The 27,547-nt window shown below is 34.6% G+C and overlaps 2 protein-coding genes across 4 annotated transcripts; both read left to right on the forward strand.

The window, feature by feature from the left end:
• The first annotated feature begins 6,013 nt into the window (after positions 1–6,013).
• Positions 6,014–8,030, forward strand: LOC104895383 (36.4 kDa proline-rich protein). 3 transcript variants are annotated; one of them, XM_057395576.1, is made up of 2 exons: positions 6,014–6,947; positions 7,071–8,030. In XM_057395576.1, the coding sequence occupies exons 1-2, from the start codon at positions 6,014–6,016 to the stop codon at positions 7,760–7,762; spliced, it is 1,626 nt and encodes a 541-aa protein (XP_057251559.1). In that variant the 3' UTR covers positions 7,763–8,030. The 3 variants fall into 3 exon arrangements, with proteins under 3 accessions (XP_057251559.1, XP_057251560.1, XP_057251558.1); XM_057395577.1 differs by having other exon boundaries at positions 7,161–8,030; XM_057395575.1 differs by having other exon boundaries at positions 6,014–6,914; positions 6,948–8,030.
• A 6,124-nt stretch (positions 8,031–14,154) lies between these two features.
• On the forward strand, positions 14,155–23,315 carry LOC104895384 (succinate--CoA ligase [ADP-forming] subunit beta, mitochondrial). Its single transcript, XM_010681873.4, has 12 exons — positions 14,155–14,393; positions 14,951–15,061; positions 15,643–15,754; positions 17,400–17,464; positions 18,505–18,582; positions 19,696–19,770; positions 19,871–20,023; positions 20,108–20,242; positions 21,447–21,611; positions 21,869–21,991; positions 22,852–22,923; positions 23,025–23,315. Exons 1-12 carry the CDS (start codon positions 14,292–14,294, stop codon positions 23,100–23,102), a joined length of 1,269 nt encoding a protein of 422 aa, XP_010680175.2. The 5' UTR covers positions 14,155–14,291; the 3' UTR covers positions 23,103–23,315.
• The last annotated feature ends 4,232 nt before the right edge of the window (positions 23,316–27,547 follow it).

Genomic DNA, 27,547 nt, shown 5'->3' on the forward strand with positions numbered 1-27,547 from the left:
GAAAGATATTATATTTTATTTAACTATTATTACAAGACTACATATCGGAATAATACGAGTGTCACTCGTATTAGAAAAGTGTATATTGTAGCTTGTTATTAATCTATTCATTTTGTACTTTGATAATATTCACATATTAACTAATGATCAAAGCTCTATGCTGCCAAGTGTGAAAGTAAAATTATGTAGATTGAAAAGATTAGAGGTAGTATGCTATTTGTTTTCGGTAAGTTAATTGGTTTTCAATATAATTGGGGAAAAATCACGAGCAATGAAAAAACTAACACGCTAAAAATGACATTGGTACATGTTGCATTCTATTTGGTGATAAATAAAATTTTTGACAAGAAAAAATCACATATATATGAGGTAGGTCTTCAAAACAATATTTTAAGTTTGAGTTTGTCTTGTAAGAGATCACCTACTTTTAAATTACAATTAGGCAATGAAAAACCCAAAACTGAAAAGAGAATTAGCCCAATAGTAACTAAGTTAATTTCTTTCGGTTACTAGTTTAATTCATTTAGTAACTAGGTCTACTTTTATATTAAAATTACACTGTCTCTTTTAATAATTTTTGTGAAAATATTTTCTTAATACAAGATATCAAAATTGACAGGATATATCCTCTTAGGTAACAAACACCTAAAATTTTAGGAAGTTAAGTGACTATTTTGTTCGTGTTTTTTATCGAAACTAGTGTTTAGGCCCGGGCAATGCCTCGAGGTTTTTTTGTGTTACAATTTAGTAGTAGCAGTTAAATAAGTCATCTCATACTCATTTAAAAAGTTCTCATGTCATTCATTATATGGATTTCGAAAGTTCTCTTTTCATACATCATCATTAATTTTGATTAAATATGCAATAATAGTATAGTGGAGTGATCATTGTATCTCTTTCTTTCATACTTGAGGTTGTGGGTTCGAATGTTCATGTATGTTTCTTTTTTTTTTTACTATATGAGAAAGACGTGGATAGAATGTTACTCAATAAGGGATGGTGACACATGACACATATACGTTCTAAGGAACGCTTCTCTATATATTAGACGTGGATGCGGCCTAGGCCCATATTTAATACAGACTTATGATCAAATGTTGTTTATAGTATTACTGTAAATATAAGGGTAGTATTGTAGTGGTCAATACTGCTCTTCAAATGGTATCAACTATCATGCATACATAATTAATTTTAATAAACATGCAAATTTATTTATTTTTAAGGATGTAAGGGATATGTTTAATAACAATAACTAATTACAACACGTGTATGTAATTTTGTGGAAACATGGATCCCGAAGAGATGTTAGATTAGATGGTGATTCTTTGAAAACCCTTACATAAGGTCAGGGGTTCAAGCCCAGGCTTTAGCATATTTTTTTTTAAATAATGACCACTTGACTTTGTTGGTTAACAGACGCGTGGCAAAATTCTGGTGGCAGGAGGAGGGTGCCACGTGGCGCATCGACGTTGTTACGTATGCCTTTTAATATATCTGTATAGATAGATATTCCGCAAAGTGCAGACCTATATTTCCTCTATTTTTTTTATTGCTCACAACGTTTTTCCTTAAACAAGGGTCAAGAAAAGGAGAGATAGAGAGACATAAAAAAGAAAAAAAAACGCCATGTACTAGAACAAAGAAAGAGAAAACATATTGTTAAAAATAGAAACAAGTAATAGGAAATTGCCAAAAATGAAAAACATTATTAGTGAGACAAAAACAGAGGTAGTATTAGGGATGGCAACGGGTCGGGCTTGGACCGGATTATGCATAATCCGACTCTGACCCTACAGGAAGTCGGATTTTAAATCTGAGTCCGACTCCGACTCTGACATCCGACTACGAAAATCCGACTCCGACTCGACTTAAAATCTGGGCATCCGACTCCGACTCCAATCTGACTTATAATCCGAACATCTGACTCCGAATCTGATCCGACTTATTTTGTGCCCATTTTTTATAATAGAATAGTCTTCTATAATACAATAATTTAACCATTACAATTTATTCTAATAATCATATGGAAATCTTATATAGTACAAATAATCTAAATATTACTATCATTTTTAACAATTATTTCTTCAATGGGAAAATCATATATAATATAATTAGACGAAAGTCGAAGTTAGTTTATACATAAATAATACATTAACATAAAAAAAAAGGGATTGATTGACTAAAAGTCGGATTCGGATGTCGGATTATTTTTGAGATCCTCCTCCGACCCTCCTCCGACTCGGAGTCGAACTTTTCAAACGGAGTCGGAGTCGGATTACTTTTTTGTCGGAGTCAACTCAGATTTTTTTCTTCGATTCAGAGCGCACTAGGGTCGGATTCGGATTGGATTGCCATCCCTAGGTAGTATCAAATGTAATTACAAAAATACTGCTACTAAATTTATGAGAAAAAATAATTTAACTAGCTACAAAAATACTGCTAGTATAAAATAATTTATGAGAAGATATTGAAGGTAGGGATGGGCAAGGGTAGGGTCTGGGTCGGGTCCAACTGGACCCTAGACCCGGGCCCTAAATATTTTTGCAGACCCAGACCCTAAGGGTCTGAAAAAAATGGACCTTGACCCGGACCCTTAGGGTCTGGAGGGTCTGGAGGGTTCAGGCCTAAATTTTTTATTTTGTAAAATTTTCAGCATTATTAATATCAATAATCATCTGAAATTCACATGAAACAAACACAAAAAATCGCATGAAACAAACATAAGAATTCGCATGAAACAAACACAAACATATAAATTGAAAAAAACGAAACATACACAAACATAAACTTATAAACTGAAAAAAAAAAGAAACAAACACAATTCACAAACATGTAAACTGAAAAAAAGAAACAAAAACACAAACATACAAACTGAAAAAAACGAAACAAACACAACTTACATAAGAGTTCAGAATGGGTGTTTTAGTCTTTTAGAAAATCAGTTTGTTTTTTTTAAAAAAAAGTTAAAATGTATATATTAAATAAGTTTAGGGTCTAAGGGTCGGGTCTGGATCCAAAATTTTAAGACCCAGACCCGGACCCTAAAAAATTTAATTGGATCCAGACCCGGGCCCGGACCCTTAGGGTCTGAAAAAGTTGGACCCAGAACCTTAAACTAGGATCCGGTCCAACAGGGTCCCAGTAGGGTCCTGGACCCATGCCCATCCCTAATTGAAGGTAGGGGTGGAAGTTCGATCTTCGATTTGGTTTTAGAACAAAACCAAACCAAACCGAAATAAATTTGATTTCAAAATATCCAATCCAAATCTAAACCAAACCAAACCAAACCGAAATTTGAAAGCCAAAACCAACACAAACCAATCTTTTTAGTGGTGACTTACTGACTTAGGAGAGAAAGAAGCAAGAAACCCCAACTTACTAACTTACGTCTTAGGGGCTTTGGGTTTACGAGAAAAGGAAATTCGAAGTGGCAAAATCCCAAATTTCGAGAGTAGGAATGGGGACGGGGATTTACATATCTATATTTTTGTTTGGATTGGTTTTTTCCGGTTTTCAAAAAACAATACCAAACCAAAAAATTGAAAAAAAAAAAATCCAAACCAAATTACTAATTCGATTTGGTATGATTTGATTTTCGATTTTTAACCAAATAACTTACACCCTTACTTGAAAGAAGGATGCGCTATATTATGGGACAAAGATATTAAAATTTAACAAAATATCTTTTCAATATTATAATTGTGTGCATTGCAGGGCCGTTCCTGATAATTTTTGGGCCCTAGGCGAACCTAAAAATAAAGGCCCTTGTATGAGTCGATCCTAATATTTTATAAGTCATATAATTAAAACCTTCGTACCTAAAACTATGATCTATATTTTGTTAATGATACCAATAAAAAATAAGTACATAATATTATTAAAAACTGCACAAAAATAGCACAAATTTCACTAAATATTCAAAAAGTGTATCAATTTTTATTTAACTGGTCATAGTTAATTTCTTTTTTTGGTCCCCACACGATCGTGGACCCTGGGCGGTGGCACTCCTTGCCTACCCTCAGAACTGGCCCTGGTGCATTGTATACTTTATACTGTTTTCATGACTCGTATGGATAAAAAAAAAAATTGTGTGCATTGTTGTGCCTGTGGACTATGGTGTGACTTCACGTGGCTTTTGAGACATATTGCATAAGTCACGGACCCAATAGTCCTTGTCTTTTAGCCCTTAGGTGCCAGTTAAAGGCACTACATGTTAAAGTTCATATCTCAATCATTGAACACCTCTTCCTAAGCAACATTTTTTAATTACAATTAATAACATAATTAAGGGACCTAATTTCTATTAATGACTAATCCATGAACCCCATTTGCAAATATACATCCAAAAATGGTTCAAGTTGTAGCGCACCCTATAAATCCCAAGTCAATTAATAGTGACAAAAGCATAAAAAATACCAATAATTTTTCTTCAAATAAATCCAAGGACGACAAGAAAAGGGCTATCCAAAAGAGAATCAAATAACAATCACAATGCCTAAGAAATGGAGCACAATTTCTTGAAACTAGGGGCAGATTTTTTATTTGACTTGAGGTGTACGTTCTTTTGCCAAAAGTCTTTAAATTATTAAGCATGAAAGGAATATATATTAGTTGTTTAAATTATTAACATGTATAATAATATAAATTTTAACAATATGAACTACTTTCTCCGTTTTTTTTTACTCGCTACACTTCTCATTTCACGGACTCCTAGGCAATTTTTAGAGAAGAGAGAGGTATAGAGTAAAAAGAAAAGGGACCCATGTGGGAGGAGAGAGATAGAGAGAGTTTATTGCCCAAAAAAGAAGTGTAGCAAGTAATGTGAAACTTCCCATAATGGAAAGTGTAGCGAGTAAAAAGAAACGGAGGAAGTATATAAATAATGACATGAATTTTATGTCATTTTGTCATTTATTTCATGTTATTTGAGTCTATTTTAAAAAGAAGCGGTGATTTGTAGGTTGTTAGACTATAATTTCATACAAACATCATATATGGTCATTTTCTTTTCAGTTTTTTTTTTTGTTTATCTAAACTTATCTGAACATATTAGTCGTAATCTGAACTTACTAGATCATACTCCCTCCCTCCTTTATTAGTTTACCCCTTTCTTTTGCACAAAGTTGAGTTCACTCATGGTACACCCGGGTGTACCATGAGCATGGTACACCCAGGGGTATTTTTGTAATAAATTAAAACTCCAGGTGCTCATTTGACACCAAATTTGCTCATATGGGTATTTTGCTCATTTACTCATTTGCTCATTTCGCTCATTTTGTAATAAAAGTGTTTGCTCATTTTCTTAAATGAGTAGAAATGTTTGCTCATTTGTTCATTTTGCTCATTTGCTCATTCGTTCATTCGCTCATTTTGCTCATTTGGAGAAAATAGTCTTGGGTGTACCATGAGCATGGTACACCCAGGTGTACTATAAATATTCTCCACAAAGTTTTAGGAGAAATAATGTTGTGGGTTATAGAAAGAAAGAGAAAGTAGTATTTTATATTAAAATTGAATGGATGTGTGATGAAAAGTTTGTGGTATCATTTTAAAAGTAGCAAAAAAAAAGAAAGGGGTAAACTAATAAGAGACACCCTTAAAAGAAATACGGGTAAACTAATAAAGGGTAGAGGGAGTACTTTGTAAGTGCCAAAAACCTTATTTTTACTGAACTAAACTTAAATTTTTTTTTACAACAACTGAAAATAAGATGAATGGAAATTACAGAATAGACGCTTATGTCTCATAATTTTACTAAATTAGCCAGACAATAGTACGGTAGACGATAGACCTAACGTTTTTTGTTTTTAACATGCTGCTTTATACTGTACTTGTACTACTTACAATTTACAGCTATCCATCAGACCATCACTGCCATATTCATTCTTGTGACTTATTTTCACGTTGGAAATTCTCAAATTCTATATAAGAAGCCATACTACTCTTCCATTTACTTATTCATTGGTCATTTTAAAGTCCATTTCTTTTCTTTCATACTCGTTACTCCTCCATTATGGGGGCATATGCATATCCATATGTTATTAGTCTTTTGGTGGTTTTAAACTTTGCTACCTTTTTCACTTCTTTGGCATGCCCTTATTGTCCTTACCTTCCTCCTCCCCCTAAACCACCTACTTCAGCTTGTCCTCCCCCTGAACACCCTCCACACACCAAGCCACCACCTCATACGCCGTCCGGAAAACCGCCTTCCTACCCTCATAAACCACCTCATTCTCCTCATAAACCACCTCAACATTCTCCTCATAAACCACCTCAACATTCTCCCTATAAACCACCTTATCACACCCCACCATATACTCCTAAACCGTCGCCGCCCTTTGTTACTCCACCTTACACACCACCACCACATGGTTTTAAACCTCCTATTGTCACTCCACCATACACTCCACCTTATTCTCCAAAACCACCACATCATCATCATCCCTACAAACCACCTCATTACACCCCTAAACCTCCTAAAGTAGCACCACCATATACTCCTAAACCTACACCACACACCCCACCACCACATGGCTTTAAACCTCCTATTGTCACTCCACCATACACTCCACCTTATTCTCCAAAACCACCACATCATCATCCCTACAAACCACCTCATTACACACCTAAACCTCCTAAAGTATCACCACCATATACTCCTAAACCTACACCACACACCCCACCACCACATGGCCTTAAACCTCCTATTGTCACCCCACCATACACTCCACCCTACACACCCAAACCTCCTATTGTTAGCCCACCCTATACACCAAAACCTCCTGTTACTCCACCCTACACACCTAAACCTCCTATTGTCAGCCCACCATATAGCCCACCCTACACACCTAAACCTCCCATTGTGAGCCCACCTTACACACCAAAACCCCCTACTGTGAGCCCACCCTACACACCTAAACCCCCCATTGTGAGCCCACCCTACACACCTAAACCCCCCATTGTGAGCCCACCCTACACACCAAAACCTCCTGTTGTGAGCCCACCATATAGCCCACCCTACACACCAAAACCTCCTATTGTGAGCCCACCATATAGCCCACCCTACACACCAAAACCTCCTGTTGTGAGCCCACCATATAGCCCACCCTACATACCAAAACCTCCTGTTGTGAGCCCACCATATACCCCACCCTACACACCAAAACCTCCTGTTGTGAGCCCACCATATAGCCCACCCTACACACCAAAACCTCCTGTTGTAAGCCCACCATATAGTCCACCCTACACACCAAAACCCCCAGTTGTAAGCCCACCATATAGTCCACCCTACACACCAAAACCTCCTGTTGTGAGCCCACCATACACACCAACACCCCCAATAGTAAGCCCACCAGTAGTAAGTCCACCATACACACCAACACCTCCTATTATAACTCCTAGCCCACCAAGTCCCGTACCGAGTCCCGAAACACCTTGTCCACCACCACCACCACCACCACCAGTACCATGCCCACCTCCTTCGACACCGGTTCAACCAACATGCTCCATTGATACGTTAAAGTTGAATGCATGTGTCGATGTACTAGGAGGGCTCATACATATTGGTATAGGAAGTGGTGCTAAAGGTGCATGTTGTCCAATCTTAGGTGGTCTTGTAGGGTTAGATGCTGCTGTTTGTCTTTGCACTACTATCAGAGCTAAACTTCTAAACATCAACATTATTCTTCCTCTTGCTCTTCAAGTTTTGGCTGATTGTGGCAAATCTCCTCCTCCTGGTTTCCAATGTCCTTCTTCATATTAGTTCTTTTACTCCTAGTTTGTGATCGATATCAATATGTGTGTAATTGTATGTGTGTCTTTTTAAGTGCTAAAAAAAGTTCACTGAATAAACACAACTTATTTTAGCAACTAGTATGGTGACTTTGTGAGTACATGTATTTACATTTTTAGAAAGTATTCCTTTGGGTCCATGAACCTAACTAGTGATGAGTAATGACTAGTGACTATTTCTATTCTATGAGCTTGTACTTGTATGTTTCACGTGAGAGAATCTACCAATTGTATGTCAAGAGTTGTATGATTGACTTGCCAATGTGATATTGTTAGGCTTTATATATCTTGCCTAGTTGCCTACATGTATGTAGTATGATTGAAGTTATCAACATATGAGTAAGAGTGGAAATTTATTGTGGAAGTTCAAAAACATCACATGAGCTTGCACTCCTCAATCTATCAATTGTCACTCTCTTTCAGTGGATAGTACTCCCACTATATATATGATTCTCTTTAGGTTTTAGCTAGTCTTTACATGTTATGGGGATCATGAATTTCAAGATCGACGTTGTTTTACTTCCTCCATTCTTTATTAATTGGTTATAAGTTGCAAAACATTTTTACTTTGTTTTATGAGATCAAACTTTATAAATAAACACTGGTCATTTTTTCGCTAAAATATTTAATGAAAATTGTAAAAATATACCTTAGAGAAGATAGTACACTTTTAATTACGAGAAAAATACTAAAAATGATACTATTACCTATTAAGGTTGTTTTGATGTAAAATTATGGTTTATGAGCTTATTAACTACTACCTCTGCTTTTTTTTATTATTATTTACTACATTGTTGTACACGGTTTTTAAAGTATTATTTAACTCTTAATATCTCTTATTTCGTTTAAGTAAAAATTATAAAAATTTGATATTATAAACCTACACGTCGAGACGAATCTAACAAAATCACATATGATTATATTTTCACTTATAAAATAATCAAAATAATTGGTCAAAGTTAGTGACTTCATTCTCAAAATAATAATGTAGCAAATAAAAGAAAACGAAGGAAGTACAAAAGTACTCGCTAGCACTTCCTACTTCATACTTCATAGTTCCTCCTGAAAGTATTCTCACTAGTAGTTAATCTCTAACCTTTTCCCCATCTTCGGAGGCTGAAGGTCGTATTTCGTGGGACATCATATTTGTGGATAACTATTGTCATATATTTAGATCAAGTAATAAGACCATTAGATATTAAGACTTGTAGTCTAAGAGTCTAGTGGTTGTTGCATGTCTTGATACTCAAATTCACCTCATCTATCTTGCTTGAGTATCCCTTGTTATTAAAAGTTGTTACTTTGTTATGACAAACATGTCAGCTAATTTAGAATAGAGGGAGGGACATTTTATCTGTTAGTATATCTCATCTACATTCTACAGACTCTCAAGTCACTTCCTTGTGGGGGTAAACAAAACAAGAAAAGAGGAGAGAGAGTGAAAATAATGAACATAGTACATGCCCTTAATTACTATGGGAAGGTGGATAAATGGGATGAATGGGTAAGTCACATAAGGTAGGAAGGTAAATTTAGTCTAAGAAATTTTAACTATAATAGCAAATCGTGTAATTAAAAGAAACACCCATAAAAAAAAGTGATGTGATTAAAAAATGTTGTGACATATATATGCAATTAACGAAACAAAAACAATGAATAATCAACACAAAAATTAACGTGGTTCACTAACAATGTGTTAGCTAAGTCCACATGCAGGCAGAGGAGATAAAATTTTATTAGATTTAGGAGAGAATACATATTACTGAACAATACGGAGGCAGAAGTTATTAATAGGGTTTATATAATACCCACTAATTAACCTAAACAGATGAGACTGAACATGAAACTGAAAGAGACTCGATATATTAAACAACATATACAGAAAAATTCGGGAATGTTGCCTCCTAATCCTCACCAGGGCGTTTCACCTTTGGATCCCAACTCGCTGATCGGACAGTGAGATTAACCGAACAGTGAGATTCCATGTTAAATTATTCCTAACGTCATTCAAAGTATAGTTAAAAAAAAGTACGTACATCAGTACATAACATAAATTAATCGAGATGGACGCAAAAGTCAAAAAGTTAAGTAATATGAACAACAATAGAAATTCCCATAGTTGAGTTTTGAACATGGCCAACAATGTTGTATTTTTTCAAAATATCTACCTAGAACTTAGAAGGCTAGACTGTTACGAAATTCAGCCCATCTCTAAAAGGTTAGTAGCGTTAACGAATTGAAGTCTCGTGATTTTAGAATGTAAAGAAATTTCTTATAAAAAAATTTTTGCACATATTCTACAGATGATATATCAATAGATCATTAAGACAACTTTAAGAAATTCTATGAATAATTATTAGTTAATCATGTATTTTGCATTTTTGTAATTCATATGAATCAAAAAATATTAATTGACCATAATCCGTATGTAATATGCAATTTAATTAAATATAGTGATTTGAGACTCGAGTCCACTACGTATATTACTCGTTTTATCCAAAAACCCACACCATACACATCTACATCAATTCTAATATTTGATTATTTGCTAATTGCCTCATAGATTCTAATAATTTTGGTTGGAGTACTAAAACGAACTGCAAAGAAAGAGGGGAAAAGCGCCAAATACGGTAAAGAAGAATTAACAGATGGATCACAATGTATATAATAATATAACGTATCATCTCTTTGATTAATTTCACTATGTATGTTACTTTTTTCGTGTTGTAAAAGTTTGAATGGATCATTAACATTATCAAGATACTAAAAAAGCAAGCATTCATTCAACATTGTGTATAAGGAAAGATGGAAGGTCTTTGGATTTTAGAAACTAAACTCTAGAAATAATAACGAACTCTAGAAACAAAACTTGGGAAGTGATTTTTTGTGGACATGACATGTGCTATTAATATAAAACTAGTTTTTGGACATGGGCAATACGAAACTAGTTGATCAGTAGTTGGATGGAAGATGGTTCTATCGAAAAGATATAATTTAAGTAAGAACATGATATTTCAAGTTAGAGGCTAGGGGATTTTGAATTACGGAAAATGTCCTAATTTATACAAAATTATTGGTCGTCATTTTCAGGAGGAATGTCATGTCAATACAAAAATCGAAGTACATTGTTTGATTCATGATGTACATTTTTTTTTTTTGAAAGAGAAATTTCATTAATTGAAGGCCAAACGGCATCTACAATAGATATTAAAGAAAAATAAGATACAATCAAACAAGGTTAAATCAAATTCGCCTTCGAAAAAACTACAATAAACCAAATCGAGCAATACAGCGCAGCCCCCTTGGATTTGCTGAATAAAACAGCTATTGATGAGGAAGTCTATCATTTTGACATAGTTTGGGAAGAACAATCTTGATCGAGCCATGTTTACCGCATCCGAGATTCCAATACCTTCATGTTGAGTCTCGAACTTCAACCAATGAGAACAATTTCTCATACGTAAAAACAAAAAAATCATACTCACAACTCCCATAGGGGAGAAGGAGATCTCCACATCAGAGAGTACTAAAAAAATCTCATAAAGAGATACTAATTTATTCAACAAAAATAAAAACTGAAAACAAAAAAGGGAGAGGGGCTTACCATGGATGAAAACATCCATGACAGCCCCCAAACTGATGAAAAAAGGGTAAGAGAGGCTATGGTTTAGAGAGAAAAAATTCATGATATACATTTAAGGAGTTTGTCTAGGCAACCAACCGTTTGAGTCTCTTAGGAGACTCAAACAGGGGCAATTTGGTCATTTTAAGCCTTGAAAATTTCACGCGCGTGTTGTTTGGTACCAATGCTAGGTTATATTGGTACCATTGTCCGAAAATTTTGATACCAAAGTAAGGTTGCTTGGTAATCCTGATAACAATGTGATACCAATACCAGGTTATAATGGTACCAATGTGTAACTTTTTGAGTGTTTGAGTCTTTTTTGGACTCAAACAGTTGGTTACCAAGGCTTTCTCTACATTTAAGACAACAGAACTTATGACTCTTGGTTTTGAGAATAAATCCATAACATCATAGTTGATTTTGATAAAAGAAATGATAAGGAGATATGCCATGTCAGTATTTAACGGAGAGGGGGGACATGTGGCTGCCTTCTCACCTACATTTCTTGTCACACTTTATCATCTAAAATTTAGGCCCGGGCGATACTTTGAGGTTTTTCTATGCTACAATTTAGTAGTAGTTAAATAAATCATCTAATACTCATTTTAAAAGTTATGTCATTCATTATATGGATTTTGAAAATTCTATTTGCACACATCATCATTAATTTTGATTAAACAAGTAATAATAGTATAGTGGAGTGATGGTTGTATCTCTTTCCTTCATACTTGAGGTTGTGGGTTCGAATGTTCACGTATGCTTCTTCTTCTTTTTTCACTATATGAGAAAGACGTGGATAGAATGTTACTCAATAAGGGATGGTGACACTTGGCACATATACGTTCTAAGGAACGCTTCTCAATATATTAGACGTGGATGCGACCTAGGCTAAATTTTGTTTATAGTATTACTGTGAATATATAAGGGTAGTACTGTAGTGGTCATACATAATTAATTTTAATGAACATGCAACTTTATTTATTTTTAAGGATGCAAGGGATATGTTTAATAATACTAACTAATTACAACACATATTTGTAATTTTGTGGAAACATGGATCACTAAGAGACATTAGATCAGATGGTGATTCTTTGAAAACCCTTACATAAGGTCAGTGGTTCGAGCCCAGGCTTCAACATATTTATTTTTAAAATAATGACCACTTGACTTTGTTGGTTAACAGACACGCGGCAAAATTCTGGTGACAGGAGGAGGGTGCTACGTGGCGCATAGACGTTGTTACGCACGCCTTTTAATATATATGTATAGATGTATAGATTAGTTATTATGCCCGGGTTATGCCCCGGGTAAGAAAAAATTTCATTTATTAATATAATACTTTATGATAATAACACTAAATACAACTTAGCCTAGTGGTTAGAACTTTAGTATATGTACTTGAGGTCTTGGGATCAAACCCTATACTATGTAATTTCTTAATTTTTTTTTATTGTACATGGATTAGATGAAGTAAAACTCCCTAGGGAGAGCGCCATGTGGCACAGTTTCTTGTTTTCGCACGGCTTTTAATATATTTGTATAGATAGATTAATAAGGCACGAGAATTTAATAGGTGGAAGTAGTATTTGGTTACACATAAGAGATGTAGCTTGTTTGTAAGTTAATGACATTATGAAGTAAGAGAACACGAGATAAATACTTATACTAACCTTTTAATCATCTTTAAAGGGGGATGTTATGTTAATAATGAAGTGGACCATGTTTGCAAATACACAAGGGGTGACATGTGGTAACCTACAAGGCTACAATATTTGTCACTCGCTTTAATTATATATATAGATAAAGAAATCATATAAAAGAAGAAGCAAATAATGTCTATAACTTGCACTATCCCATAAGAATAAACCCTTTAACACAAGTTCGATTTATGTTACACAACCTAAAGTGTTTGAAGAAGATAAATAATACAAGGTAATAGCCGCAATAATATGCATATGATTATATTGTTAGGGTTGGGGGGGTTTAGGTCAATATACATGCCACAATTCACAGTCAAGGAAAAAAATAAATTACTTAATGAAATATAATGACATTAACTGTGTTAAACTACTGGAGAGTTAAGTTAGATGGAGTCAATAACAAGAAACATAGTAAGCTAGTAGCCTTGTTAAGTGTCTAGATAGAAACTTTTATCAATTTTCTCACATCTTTCTTAGTGGATCCCCCATATTTGTTGTAACATTATTTACCTCACCTAAGATTTGAATTCCCCAACATAAAGTGTTTACCGGTTAAGTCGATAACCAACCCACTTGGATCATATAACACGCCACCATATCTTCCACCAATTACCACAATTTGTTTTACAAACCAGTTGGTAAACTACCCGATGCAATTTAGATCCAACATCTAGGAGCATGATACACTAATTACATACTCTTTTCATTACATATACATTTGTTCCTTTTTCTTTTTGGTAAAAAGAACATTTTCGTCTGTTCTCTTCATCAGTGTAGTTGTATAAGTTTTCATTACCGTGCACAATTTTTTAGTAATGATTTCATAATCCTTTTATTCTTCCATGACACTTTTATATTCTACCGACGACTAACATACCTGTAAAAAGAATATCCAAGACTAATGTGAATAACATGCACCACATTCTCGACTCTCGACTCTCGACTCTAGAGTGTAGCTAATAGCTATTAAGCGTGGTATCGCTCAAGCCCAATAACTATTACGATCTTACATGACAAATTGACAATAATCTAAAAGAGCAAAACAAGGGAAAAAACGAAAAAGGAAACTAGGGCCAAAGAAATTTCTACTCTCTTCGCATTTCAATTTGACCTGTGCGACAACCTTTCCCACCCTTCGCTCTCTCCCGTGAAATCGCCGTCGATCTATCACAAAAATGGTGAGAGGATCGCTGAAGAATCTGGTGTCGAAATCGCTGTCATACGCCGGAAAATGGCAGCAACAGCAGCTCCGCCATCTCAACATCCATGAGTATCAGGTCTCTCTCATTTTTCTCTTCTCGATTTGTTCTTTTTATTTGTTTTTCGTTTGAAAATCGTTCGTGAAAATGTATGAAATTTCGGAAAATGTTTCACTGTTACTGATGATTTGTGTTCGATTTGTTAAAGAATTTCTCCGTGATTAATGTGTTTTTGCGAAGATTTCTGATTATTTGTTGGAATAGGTTTTCGCAATTTCTGTTATTATCTTAGCTGATTTAAATGTGTATGCGTAAATGAACGAAGAAAAGTGAATGCGATGGTTAATTTTCTGCAGGTTTTGTAGTGGAACTGTGTTCTCTATTGCTGTTGAATTTGAGTGTGTAGGTTAAAGGTGGATGTGATTTTTATCGGTACTTGTTTTCGCACGTTTTAAGAGATTTTTTTACTTGTTTTGAATGCTTTAGTGAAGAAGTTACGTAGTTCGGTTAGTTACTATTGATGAAAGATTGGCATGGAATAAGCGAGAAATGAACCTAAATCTTTTAAAATTGTATGATTTATTGGTGTTGAGCTGCAATTTTTACTTTCATTGTGCGTGTGTTTGTGAAAGTAGGGTGCTGAGCTTATGAGTAAGCATGGAGTTAACGTTCCTAAAGGTATCGCCGTAGCTTCTGTTGAGGAAGTTCGAAAAGCCATCAAAGATACATTTGCAGGTCAAGATGAGGTAATTTCTGCAGATTTTATAGCTCTAGAGCTGATAGTGGATTTTGGTACATATTGTGTTGTTTGCCTGGATATGTTTATGCAATCGTATTGCTATTTTGGGCTTTTGGGATGGAAGTTGGTGTTGAGCAACTTGGGGATCCATCTAGTTGTGCTATGACTTGTGAGCAAAGCTGGAATATGCAACCCTTTCTATTTGTATTCTGAGCTGTGCTATCAACACTAACAACATCTGTGTTCCTCTCCTTATCTGTTCACGATGTCCATTTTCTTCATAAGACTGGTTTACGGAATTCTTTGGCTGCTTAGTAGCCTGTCATTCAATAGAAAAATTCTCAAGAGGATCTAAATCAGATGCATTTAAACCCTTCTATTTTTATTTATCAGCATTTAGACGACATTCTTCTGTGGTGTGCTTTGCAATCAAATGCAATGATTCGGAGAAAGGCTAAGTTTGAGATGTTGCATTAGCTAGTAGAATAGTAGATTGGTTGTTTGGCTAGCATGTTAATTTCTTTTGCCTATCTGATTGTGAGGTGCTTAAATAATCTGAAAAGCTTTGTTTACTTTATTTTGGTGAAGGTGGTAGTTAAAAGTCAAGTCCTTGCTGGTGGTCGAGGATTGGGAACATTTAAAAATGGGTTGAAAGGTGGAGTGCACATTGTGAAGGCAGATCAGGCTGCAGACTTAGCTGGTACATACTTATCCCGTCTTTTTTTTATGTTTACATAACAATGGCCTACTGTGCGTTTCTTTTGGTAGCTAAACCAAGTACCAGTACACTTTGAGTATGCATTTTATTTGTCATTGGAATAATGTTATTATTGCATTTTATATCTCTATATATATAAACAATAAGAAAGTGATATGACTGTATAAATGGAGTTAGTTGGAAAACCCCCCTCCCCACATAAGCACATGCACCTTAATCTGGGATTTGGGTTACCAAATGCATAGTGATTGAAGTATATTGTTTAGCTACAGGTTATTGTCATATATAATATTGATTCAAATGTGACTAGAGCTTGTAGTCATAACTATTGATACTTTCTGTTTGGCAAGCTGTAAGCAGTTTCATTTTGTTTTTACTTATGTTGCGCATTATAGTGATGAATATGTAGGAACTAAGAGCTGTAGTAAGCGATGATTATACTATATTTGGACTCTTGTTGAGTTTGTTTGCATTATCAAATAAAAGACATGTGAGAATCTGAAGTCCTATTTTCTCTTTTGAAGATAATCTGGATTTTGTCAAATATTTGGGGTTATTTGTTCTTTGTTATCAACGTGTCCGCTTTAGATTTTGAGTGCGCGTGTGTGTGCGCGTGTTTGTGCATTGCCGCCTGCCCATGCGAGTGGTATGTGTGCGTGCGTGCGTGTGCGTGGGTGTGGGTAATGGGAGGCAATTTCCATTAGGGCTGTTAATTGGATGGATTGAATTGCACTTGGCAAGTCTAGTCCAAAGTGTTTTAAACTGAAAAGAGTTCAAATTTAGTCCAAAGTTTTCACAAGTCCAGTCATACAATTTTTCTCGAGTCCAAATCTAGTCTAGTCAAATCTAGATATTTAAATTGTCATTTCTTTTAGCCCCTATTAAATCACCTAAACCCATTATGGCCCAACTAATATTTAAAGGAACTATGAATACGATAGAAAGTAGTATCATTACATAAACTATCTGCACACATAAGTTACTTTTTTTGATGGAGTGCATATACATGTATATCTTCAAAATTTTAGACTTAAAATTGGCCTTTCTGCAAGGTCGAGTCCAATTCCTATCAGAAAATATTTTGGACTCGGAAATGGAAACTTGAGTCCAAAACTAGTCCAAAATTTTATCAATTTGGCAGGACGGATTTTGGACTTTCCTCAGTCTTTTTACTCTCGTACTTTCTTACTGAATAGCATCAACATTTGTCTGGTAAGTTCAAAGCATATATTTGATTTCGTCGGAAAATTTTCTGTTATTTGTAATCATTATCACCTTTGACCCTTGACTTATGTTAATGTATCTGCTTCACACATACTCACATCTAATTTCTTAATTTTCTCTTTTTTTTGAAAAGAGCTACTACAATCTAGTGCACACTTTCGTAATTTTGGTTGGACTAGTTAACTTTTCCAGTTTCTTGCCTCTTGGGATCAACATCATCTGCATTTTTCTTTCGGGATTTGACAGATTTTGTTTCTTTTGATTTTTTTTTTTTTTGTTAAAAGTAATAGGATTGTGTGACTATTAGGGACTTGTTGGAAAATTTCTTATGCATGTTATTCCAAATTCTGATTTTGTTGATAAATTGTACTCTATGGCTTATATGCACTCTGATTTTTTCCAGGAAAGATGCTTGGTCAAATATTGGTCACCAAACAAACTGGTTCTCAGGGAAAACCTGTTAACAAGGTATAGCTTTGTCATTACTTTCCTTATTCAACGCTGATTGTGGTCTCTAGATTAGGCTGTGGTGTTTGATGAATTTTTCGGAAGCCATGGAGTTAAATAAATATTTGGACCTGTATTTAAAACATATTCTGCTAATTCCCTACTGCAGCTCTTCTCCCTTTCATTTGTATATTTCCAGTTCAGGATTTTCATTTTATGGATAGAAAATTGATTTGGCTCTCATGTTATGATTCTGGCATTCTGCACTCAACTCTTGTTGGTTGTTAATTCCAAAATCTCTAGTTATTAATATGGATGTGCTTCTTTTGTTAGTTTTAGTTCTAGGGGTGTCAAACCAAATGCACCCTCTTCTTGATTGTTCTCTGTTGTTTTGGTTTGGATGTGTCGCTACACAGGGTCAATAGATGCTAAATATTATGTGGATACTAATGTTGTATGCTAGGGACTTGGGTAAATGATATTTAGTTTTGCTTAGTATTAAAGTTTCATGTTGTCACTATGCAATCTTTGAGTGCTCTATAGAATTGTGACGTGAACAAAATAAAATATTCATTGCATTTATGGATGGAGGACTAAGTTCTCACTCTCTTTCCATCGTGATCTTTGCGAATGGAATCCAGATGTTTTTTGTCATTATATCTCTAGGTGAAAATAAGCTCACTCCAGATTACTCATCTGACTAGCATTTTTTACATTAGTCAAACAAATTAATAGAATATTTTCTACTCCTTCAGGCTGATGGCTGATAGTATTAACTGATTACTGCCAGTTGTTCATTGTTGATCTTTTGGATTGGCAAAACATGAGTTGGTATTGTTGATCTCTATCATTATCTGTTGGCAACATTCCAAGAAGTATGAATGTTTGAACGACCATTTTTCTGTCCGTTCTTGTGTGCGTTTCAAATGACTTCAAGCTAATCCTTTATTGTTTCTTTTGTATTGTTGCTCTTAAAGTTGTGATGATGATGGTTTTGCTACAAGCCTTCACTTCCTGCATTATATTTTTCTTGCTTACTTTATTTCACTTCGCACAAACAGGTTTATTTGTGTGAGAAGATGTCGCTGACAAATGAAATGTACTTTGCCATTACACTTGATCGTAAAACTGCTGGTCCAGTATGTCTCAAAACTCTTTTCATTTCTGTTAATGGCTTTTTTTTTTTTTTTTCCTGTGGATGCTACTTGCATTTGTAATTGGTACCTTCCTGTTATCCAACTTTTAAATTTTTTAATCACGTAATTTAAAAATGTACATCTTTGCATATGTCAGCCAAATTAAATTATACTCTAGTAGCTACCTACCTACCTACCTGCAGCATTTGTTTTTTCATTTTGTCATTTTCTGCTGCACACCACCTCTTTGATTCTATTTCCTTTAAGAAGCATTTATTGCCCCTCCTTGCCATAAATATGGAAGTAATTTCCTGTCATGTCATTACCTTTCAGTGGCCATTACTAAGATCTTAAATGTACCTTCCAGATTCCTTGTGATTGCGCTCATGTCGTGATAGTGAGCAGAAAGTTGTAGTGGGATAGTGCATACAGAAGGAATTACGAATTTTTTAAACCCTGTGGAAGCAGCAAGTAACTAAAAGCTGAATTTTTATTTTCTGTGGACTTATATAGTGTGCCTTCCTGTCATGCCATATGACAAGATTTTAAGTTGTTGGGGTATATACTCAAGAGTATAGGTAAAGAGCTTTGTTGATCTTGAAACAAGTGATGCAGCCTATATGAACAATTGTCTTTTAATTCTGAACACCTTGATAGCTATGCCAATGAGTCTAACTATAATTCCAGAATGCTCCATAACAATACCTTGGTCCTGTGGCCTGTGCCAAAGGCGTCTTTCCACCTGAACCCCCATTTTAGAACTATTACTACTTATGTGAACTTGTTCTTTATTTTAACTTATCGGTCATGAAGTTATATGAACCCATCATTTAGATGTAAACAAAACTCATGTGAGCTAATTATTCTTTATTTGAACTTATTGATTCTGAATTTTAACAAGGTTAAAAGAAACAAACTGGACTAAAAGAAAAAATAACAAAAAATATATTAACTATCTGGTTGGAAGCTCTCCATCTATTATGTATTAATGTTGATCATCATGTTTATGTTGAAACTTTAATGAAGCTCTATATTCATGTGAATATAATTGGAATTACAATGTGATGTTTTATACAGGGATATTTTTGAATTTTTTTATTTCCATTCTATTTGTAGCTTATAATTGCCTGCAGCAAAGGAGGAACAAGTATTGAAGATCTTGCTGAGAAGTATCCTGACATGATCATCAAGGTGCTGATGTGCATCCTTTTTTTTCTTTTTCTTTTTTTATACAGCAATGCCTCTCCTTGGGCCAAATTTTGTATCAATTTAGTATCTTTTTCTGCTTTAGGTACCTATTGACGTTTTTAAAGGAATCACGGATGAAGATGCTGCTAAAGTTGTTGATGGCCTCGCACTCAAATCGGCGGATAAACAGGCTGCCATTGAACAAGTGAAGAACTTATATAAGCTCTTCTGTGAATGTGACTGCACCATGCTGGAAGTATGCACAAATGTTTTTGCTATGCAGCTCATGTAATTCTTGTGCTTTTTTTAAGCTACAGTGCTTACGCTCTCCCTTGAACAGATTAATCCACTCGCAGAAACTTCTGACAACCAATTGGTGGCCGCTGATGCAAAGCTCAATTTTGATGACAATGCTGCATTTCGCCAGAAAGAGATATTTGCTATGCGTGACACGTCGCAGGAGGATCCTCGAGAGGTCTGTTCAGTAATCATTAACTAAAATTTATGCATTGTCCGAAAAGTTCATTATTGAAGGTATACATATATTTATAGCACAAAAGCTGTGGAAATAAAAACTGGTAATTTATTGTCCTTTATGGGTTGGATTGAAATGCATTGGATTATCTTCTAACAAAATGGCCTTTTGGAAGTTTCATAGGATCTGCTTCTAGTTCTGTGACTCATGGATTTTTCATTTTTGCATATGATACTTTTGAGTGATCCCTAGGTTTTCTGATGATGGCTTTCTCTGATCCCACCATGCACTTCTATACAATGCCAATTTAAATATAGATAGAAATGTGCCATCTCCGAGTCAATGGTGGATTACGTTACATGGAAATGCGTTATACTATAATTACGAAAGTGGATCCAGCAATGTTTTTTTTAACCGGAAAGGAAACTTAGGGGAAACCTTTTCTTTAAACAAACAGCAAGTGTTTTCTCCCTCAAGAATCTTTTTGAGTCATCAACTTCCCCCCTCCCCTCCCTAAAATCACTTCAAATAAACCTAGATAACGCAATTTTAGATTTTTATGTAACATTATCGATTTATAGCCCAATTTTTTTTAATATCCATCTTTCTGTGTGTATGAAAAGTATGTTTCTGCGTTTTCCTTTTCTTTGCTCTCATATCCTATTTCCTTGCAATGTAGCTTGTTAGCTTTTGACTTTTGTTCATTTTCTGTCTTTTTCTTCATTGTATCTCTTTTGTAATATTTGGAAATGCTCCTCTATGAGTGGAGTGTATCCGCCAGGCTTGCTGTTGATTCTGCACCGGATTTATAAATTGTGGGAGAAAGCATGCATATTTTGGGTATCAGGCGTGCTAATTTAATTCTTTCGAGTACAGTGCTAGATATCTTGGCTTGCACCGTAGTTTGGCGTGAGATGCACTTTCTGCTTGTCCATGTTGTACATGCATGGCATTATGTTTTTCCTTGACTATCTTTGAAAGTGGGATTGGTAGACTATTCTAAGTAACTATGCCCTTTGATTTGACAGTATGTTGCTCTTCTTTGTGCTGTATAGTTTGTGCATCTGCAGCAGATCTTCTATCGTGATGTATCACTCCCTATTATGGATAAACCAGCGTGTGTGTCTGTTTCCATGGTGTCTGATAGCTGAATATGTATTGATTTAGGGTCACTGATTGTGGGTTTGATTTACTTATGTGGCAGGTTACTGCTGCAAAGGCTGATTTGAACTATATTGGTTTGGATGGAGAGATTGGTTGCATGGTCAATGGGGCAGGATTGGCTATGGCCACAATGGATATAATCAAATTGCATGGAGGAACGCCTGCCAACTTTTTGGATGTTGGTGGCAGTGCTTCTGAAAATCAGGTAAGTATCTTTTGTACCTCTGAGATTATGGTCTTTTTCATTTATTTCTTTAGGTAAGCCAATTTATGTGCTGTTTGACTTCACATGTAGGAATTTATACATGCAGATGGCCTGTGCTATCTTTTGGACACAGCCTTTTTTTTTGTGGTGGTTGGGGGGGGGGAGGTTTGGGGTATGGTTTATAATGACAGATCATTATTATTGCTTGAACTCTTTGGCTAGGTGTTTATTTTGCTAATAATGATCATTTGAAACAGGTGGTCGAGGCATTTAAGATATTGACTTCTGATGAGAGAGTAAAGGCAATTATGGTGAACATATTTGGAGGAATAATGAAGTGCGATGTTATAGCCAGTGGAATTGTAAATGCTGCAAAACAGGTAAAAGGGCAAATTAAAGAATTTTGTTCTCTCTGTTTTAGCTGCTGTTAAGCTTCATAAATTTTTGAACAAAAGAATAAGGCCAAGAAGCTTATCCCCAAATTGAATTGATCAAGTTTTCTCCATAGGCAAAACCTAAGCCAAATGCGAAAGACAGATCCCATATGATCTGCTCCCTAGTCTTAGTTACAAGATAGGTTATTAGTGTCAGGCTTAGGATTCTCCACTATAGCTGTTTGCTGTAGTTTGTGTAATGTGATATTTACAGTAGAGGACAACTAGATAAATGCAGGCATGCAACATATGGATAGATAGGCTGTCTAAATTAAGGCATGAATATTATTAGATCAGAACGTTGGAGGTTTTTAATATTTTATTTACGTTTTGTTTATTTTGTTCAAAAACAGCTTCTATAGATGATAGATCCAATACCGGGTGGTGTTAATCATCCTCGTCTTGTCCCTTCCCAATCCTTAAGAAATGTAATACAAGGATTGGGCTTATATTCCTGGCTTTGTTTATGGACTTAGTCAGTCGTAGCTTCTCGAAATATGGTACTATTTAGTGTCATGATGAAGTTGGGAAGGCATTGCTATGGTCTGTTTCTAAGACAGGACATGTGTTGTCTTATTTTTGTAAAATCATTTCAGTCTCTTTAAAGATTTCCCATGAAATAATTTGGCAATTTCTGATTTTTAGTGGTGTTTGACATATACGGGTCAAGGCTGTTCTGTGCTATCTTTTGGATAGGGTTGAGAAAATGATTTTTTTTTTAAAGTCGATTATCCGTTGTTTTTGTACATTTAGATTGCTAATCTCTTTACCTTTCTTTCGAAGCTGACTTAATACTGTATGTGTAGGTCTCAATGAAGGTACCTTTGGTTGTTCGACTTGAAGGGACAAACGTTGACCAGGGGAAGAGAATATTAAAGGTAAAAGATCTTGCTATTCTTATTATTTCAATAGACCCTTGAAGCAACGAGTAATTTGAAATATTCTCGAGGTATCAACGATGAACTTTATTTCCTTGCAGGAGAGTGGCATGACTATCATAACAGCAGAAGACCTCGATGATGCAGCTGAGAAGGCAGTGAAAGCAGCTTCAAGTTGAAAGTGTGCATTGGTCTCTATAATCTGACTTTTGGTTTTACTTTCTTCTTCAAAAAAAAGTTTTCCTGTTAGCTCCAGTACGGTGGAGAAAACTTGCATATAAATTGGCATTGGAATTGGCTAAGTATAAAATTGACGAGAAAATCACAATGAGAGGAGCTCTCAATTTTTTTTCTTGGTTATGTCGGTATAAACTGGAATCACTTTATTTTCAGTCTTCTCTTACAACTCCGGCATGATCTTAAATAGAAAGACAGAAGGAAGGGATGCTCAAGGCAGAGCTTGCTGCAACCAGCATTGTACTTTCCGGTATCTCAGTTTGGCGTTTGAGTTTCAGCCTGTGAACCAGGTTTTTCTAGTTTGATTCTCTTGATGTCGAGCTTTGTCTATCGTGGTATACAAGTTTCAACTACCTTCCTTTTCAATAAATTGACCATTAATCATGCAAAAATACACGCCTTTTTCTTGCAAATGGTGCATACAGTTATGATTTAATTTTGTTATTTATGGGGGATTTACTGTTCAAGGTTGTCTTTAGTTGCCTACAAAAGAAAAATCATCTCTACTTAGCCACCTGGATGATTGTGTTATGGTCTCTTTATATTCCTTTCGATTTTTTGGTGGATAGTTGGTGATGGACTGATGGTCCCTTGTTAGTAAAGTTGTTTCTAATTTATGTTTCTCAAAAGAACCACATTCAAACTGGTCTACAAGAAGTTGTGACTTACAAAAGCTTGAGGATGATCATTTGAGGTGCTTTTTGAGGTGTTATGAAATTACCTTGCCATATTTCGGACATTAGTGTTTAAAGAAGCATGTGATAATGCCTTTTTCTTTACTAAAATAAAGTTCTTCGGTAGTTTGGATGCTCTAAGAATATATGTTTAGCATAAAAAAATTTTAAGTCGTTCTCAAGTGCATTTTTTTTCGTGGCAGCAGAGTAACAAGAAAAATATGCACTAAATAATTGTTTTTTTCTTATCACGAGTTGAGGGTTCTTTTTGTTAATGTGAGAGGGAAGAATGAAGTGCATTCATCATACACCTGGATGTACTATGTGCATGGTACACCTAAGGATATTTTTTTGCTCATTTGCTTATTTGGAGCTTACCTATTATGTGATTATGTTCATTTGAAGGTTTTAAATGAGCAATGAGCAGATGATAGTCTTGGATGTACCATGAGCATGATACATCCCTAGAAAAATGTGTTACTTGTTTGTGCTTCATAACAATGTTTCCCTTTCTAGCTTGTAGACTCTGGATGATCAAAAGAAATTATATGCAAAAATTTGGAGGATGGTTAATGCAATTTCTTCAAAAGTGCAAGGCGGGAGTAGGACATTGTTCATGCTAGTAGTATGTTAGATACTGTGTCTTGGAGTTTTGATTGTGAAAATGGCAATCGGATTGCTCACAAGCTAGCCCAGTGTTTGCCTTGGCTTATAGGTTGAAAAGTTTGGTTACTTAATTTTACTTCTTGCATTGACTCTTTGTTGGCTTTGAATAGTTTTTTAAATGATATTTAGTTACCCTCATGGGCTTTCCTTTTAAAAAAATTAATCACAACCGGGCTTAGTGCTGCTTGGGTTAGAACTCGGCAATTTGGAAAGCTCACTATAGATATAAAGCTTCAATTGTTTAGAGATGTCTTTGCTAATCCCAATGAGTTAGCTCGGTAATACTGTCAAACACATAAGCTCACTATAGAATGAGGAAGCAGTAGTAGTTCTTTAGAGTACTACTCCTAATTCCAACGATTTGTCCATGGTTTGGATACTTATCTCAACAATATGCTAGAAAATTTCTCTTTCTTGTGGTGACAATGGGTCTTCAGACTTATTGCTTTCTGGACAGTAAGTCTTGGAATTAGTCTTTTAGTTGGTGCGCTCTATAAGTTAGTAGACTAAAGAGTTGATCTTTGGACGTATTATCTCACTTGAAAAATAAAAGTGAAAAGTGATAGAATATTATTAAAAAGGAAAAACAAACTTTTTACTAGCTAAGTAGCTAGCTAACTTCAAATTTCAACCTTTTCAACGGCCATAAAGTAAACATTGCAAATTTGGACTACATTACATCACTTGGTACGAGATGATCACTTGGCTATTACATCTTCTAGATCTTATACTCATATGATCATATATTATACCAAATATCCCCTTATTCTTTGATATTTTACTCGTAGCTGAGATCATACTTCTATTGCTTTGCTGTCAGTGTAGTTCTCCTGACTAAGGAAATCATGAATCATCAGATTTAATTGCAGTAAGTAGTAGTTATATCACTGAAAACTTAGAAGAAAATAATACAACTCAAAGTCAGAAACAATAAAAGATATATTTGGATGCTTCCTTTGTTTTAACTCCCAAATGTCCTTGTCTTAGATCAGCCGACCGTTTCTCCTCCTTCCCATGCGTTCTCTCTCTCTCCTCCCCACATAATTCATTCCCACTTCATTGGTCCATCCTCCAAACTTTAGTAATTAGTGAGAATAAATACACCCATGTTTTTGACCATTTTTAGTCAATATTGTGAGTTTCAAGTTATAAATACCATTATATTCTTTCAAGTTAGGCTATGTTTAGTTCACCTGAAATTTTCTGATCTGAACTTATCTGATCTGATCTGAACTTATTTTTTCTGATCTGATCTGAACTTATTTTTTCTGAACTGATCTGATTACAAGATCTTATCTTTTAGATTTCTCTCAATATATAAGAAAAAATATAGTCATGTGGGGTCTTGTTTGATTCGTCTCAATGAATACTTTATTAATATTCAATTATTATAATTTTTACTATATGTAATGAAAGATATTTAATAGTAAAAATGAGTTTAAAAACTGACAGATCTGATCTGATCTGAACTTATTTTTTCTGATCTGATTAGATCTGAAATAAGCAAAAATAAGGTGAACTGAACATAGCCTTAGTTTGGTAGAACAAATTCGTGTTCGAATCCCCGCAACACCTTTGGGAGAAAAATGGAATCTAAACACTCCGAACTTGGCCTCGATCCGGATGTAGCCCGAAGGGTGAATCGGGTGCAAACACCAAAAATAAAATAAAATATTCTTTCAAGTTAGTTTAAAACATTACTCCCTCCGTTTCAAAATATAAGGCATGCATGCTGTTTTAGGTCGAACTTTGATCGTTATTTACTTTCAATTTATATGAATAAAAAATTTAAAAAATTAATGTTATTATTGTATTTTTCATGACGAATCTAACGGTAGAATTTTTATTAATCATATTATGAGAGATATTTGTGGTCAAAGTAAATTTTCGTAAAATGTGAATTTCTTATATTTTGAAATGGATGGAGTATTTCATAATAATTGATGAGGGGAAAACTTTGTTACCCACTAGCGACTACATTATAATTAGTGGAGTTTTACTCTACAATTTTTTTTTTTTAATGGATAGTCTACTCAGTGGGTAGATGTCTCAATCTCCATTCGTGATATAACTTTTGCATACAAAGTAATACATGGTCTTCCCCTCAAAAAAAAAATAAATGATATAGTGGTCACATGATTTCTTTGCGCGTTTGAGGTAATGAGATCAACTTACAATAAAAAGTATTGACTTAATTTAAAGTTGAATCCACCCCTGAATATAAATTAAGCTGAATTGATGGCTTATAGAAGGTATTGGATACTTTCAATGTATTTCTTCTGTTTCGAATTACTCGCTTAACTTTGAAAATTCCATTATTCATGTATGAACTTTGACCATGTATTATTTACTAGAGGATAAAATCAAATGTTATAAATGTAATGTATTATTGGATTCGTCTCAATGTATATTTTCAAAAAATTCAATTTTTTTCCTTTACTCAAATACACAACTAAAAATCTTAATAGTCAAAATAGTGAATCGGCAAGCATGAAAATCAAAGTGTGGCGAGTAAAATGAAATGGAGAAAGTACTTTATATACTTTTGTATTTTTAATTAGATATCTTAAAATTGAAAATGTTAATATCTAAAATCCTATATTGAAAACAAATAAAGAGAATCTCATATAGATAATTAATAACATTTATTTTTTATATATTTTATGAAATTTTGCTGATAAATAATTAAGAAAATTACGGAAAATAAGGAGTCATAAGAAATAACATACCGAAAGATCAAAGTGAAAAAAAGATATGTATACCAACGGAATTTTTCATTAAGTTTCAATATCATATGGCCCCATTTATTTTGTTCATGTTAACATTGTGTGATTTGACAAAATGAGGGGTCATTTTCTAATCGAGTGATGTAACACTACAAGCCTACACCAATTCTTTAAAGAGTTTTCAAATATATCGTAAATGACCAATATATATAGAAAGGGAAAGTGAGTATAGTTAGAGATTTTTCTTGGAAAGTTTTGGCAATTAGTAGTTAGTTGTTTATATTAATGATTTGAATTAACTATTAGCATCACTTAATTATA

Source organism: Beta vulgaris, chromosome 6 (genome assembly GCF_026745355.1).
Source record: "Beta vulgaris subsp. vulgaris cultivar EL10 chromosome 6, EL10.2, whole genome shotgun sequence".
Lineage (NCBI taxonomy): Eukaryota > Viridiplantae > Streptophyta > Magnoliopsida > Caryophyllales > Amaranthaceae > Beta > Beta vulgaris.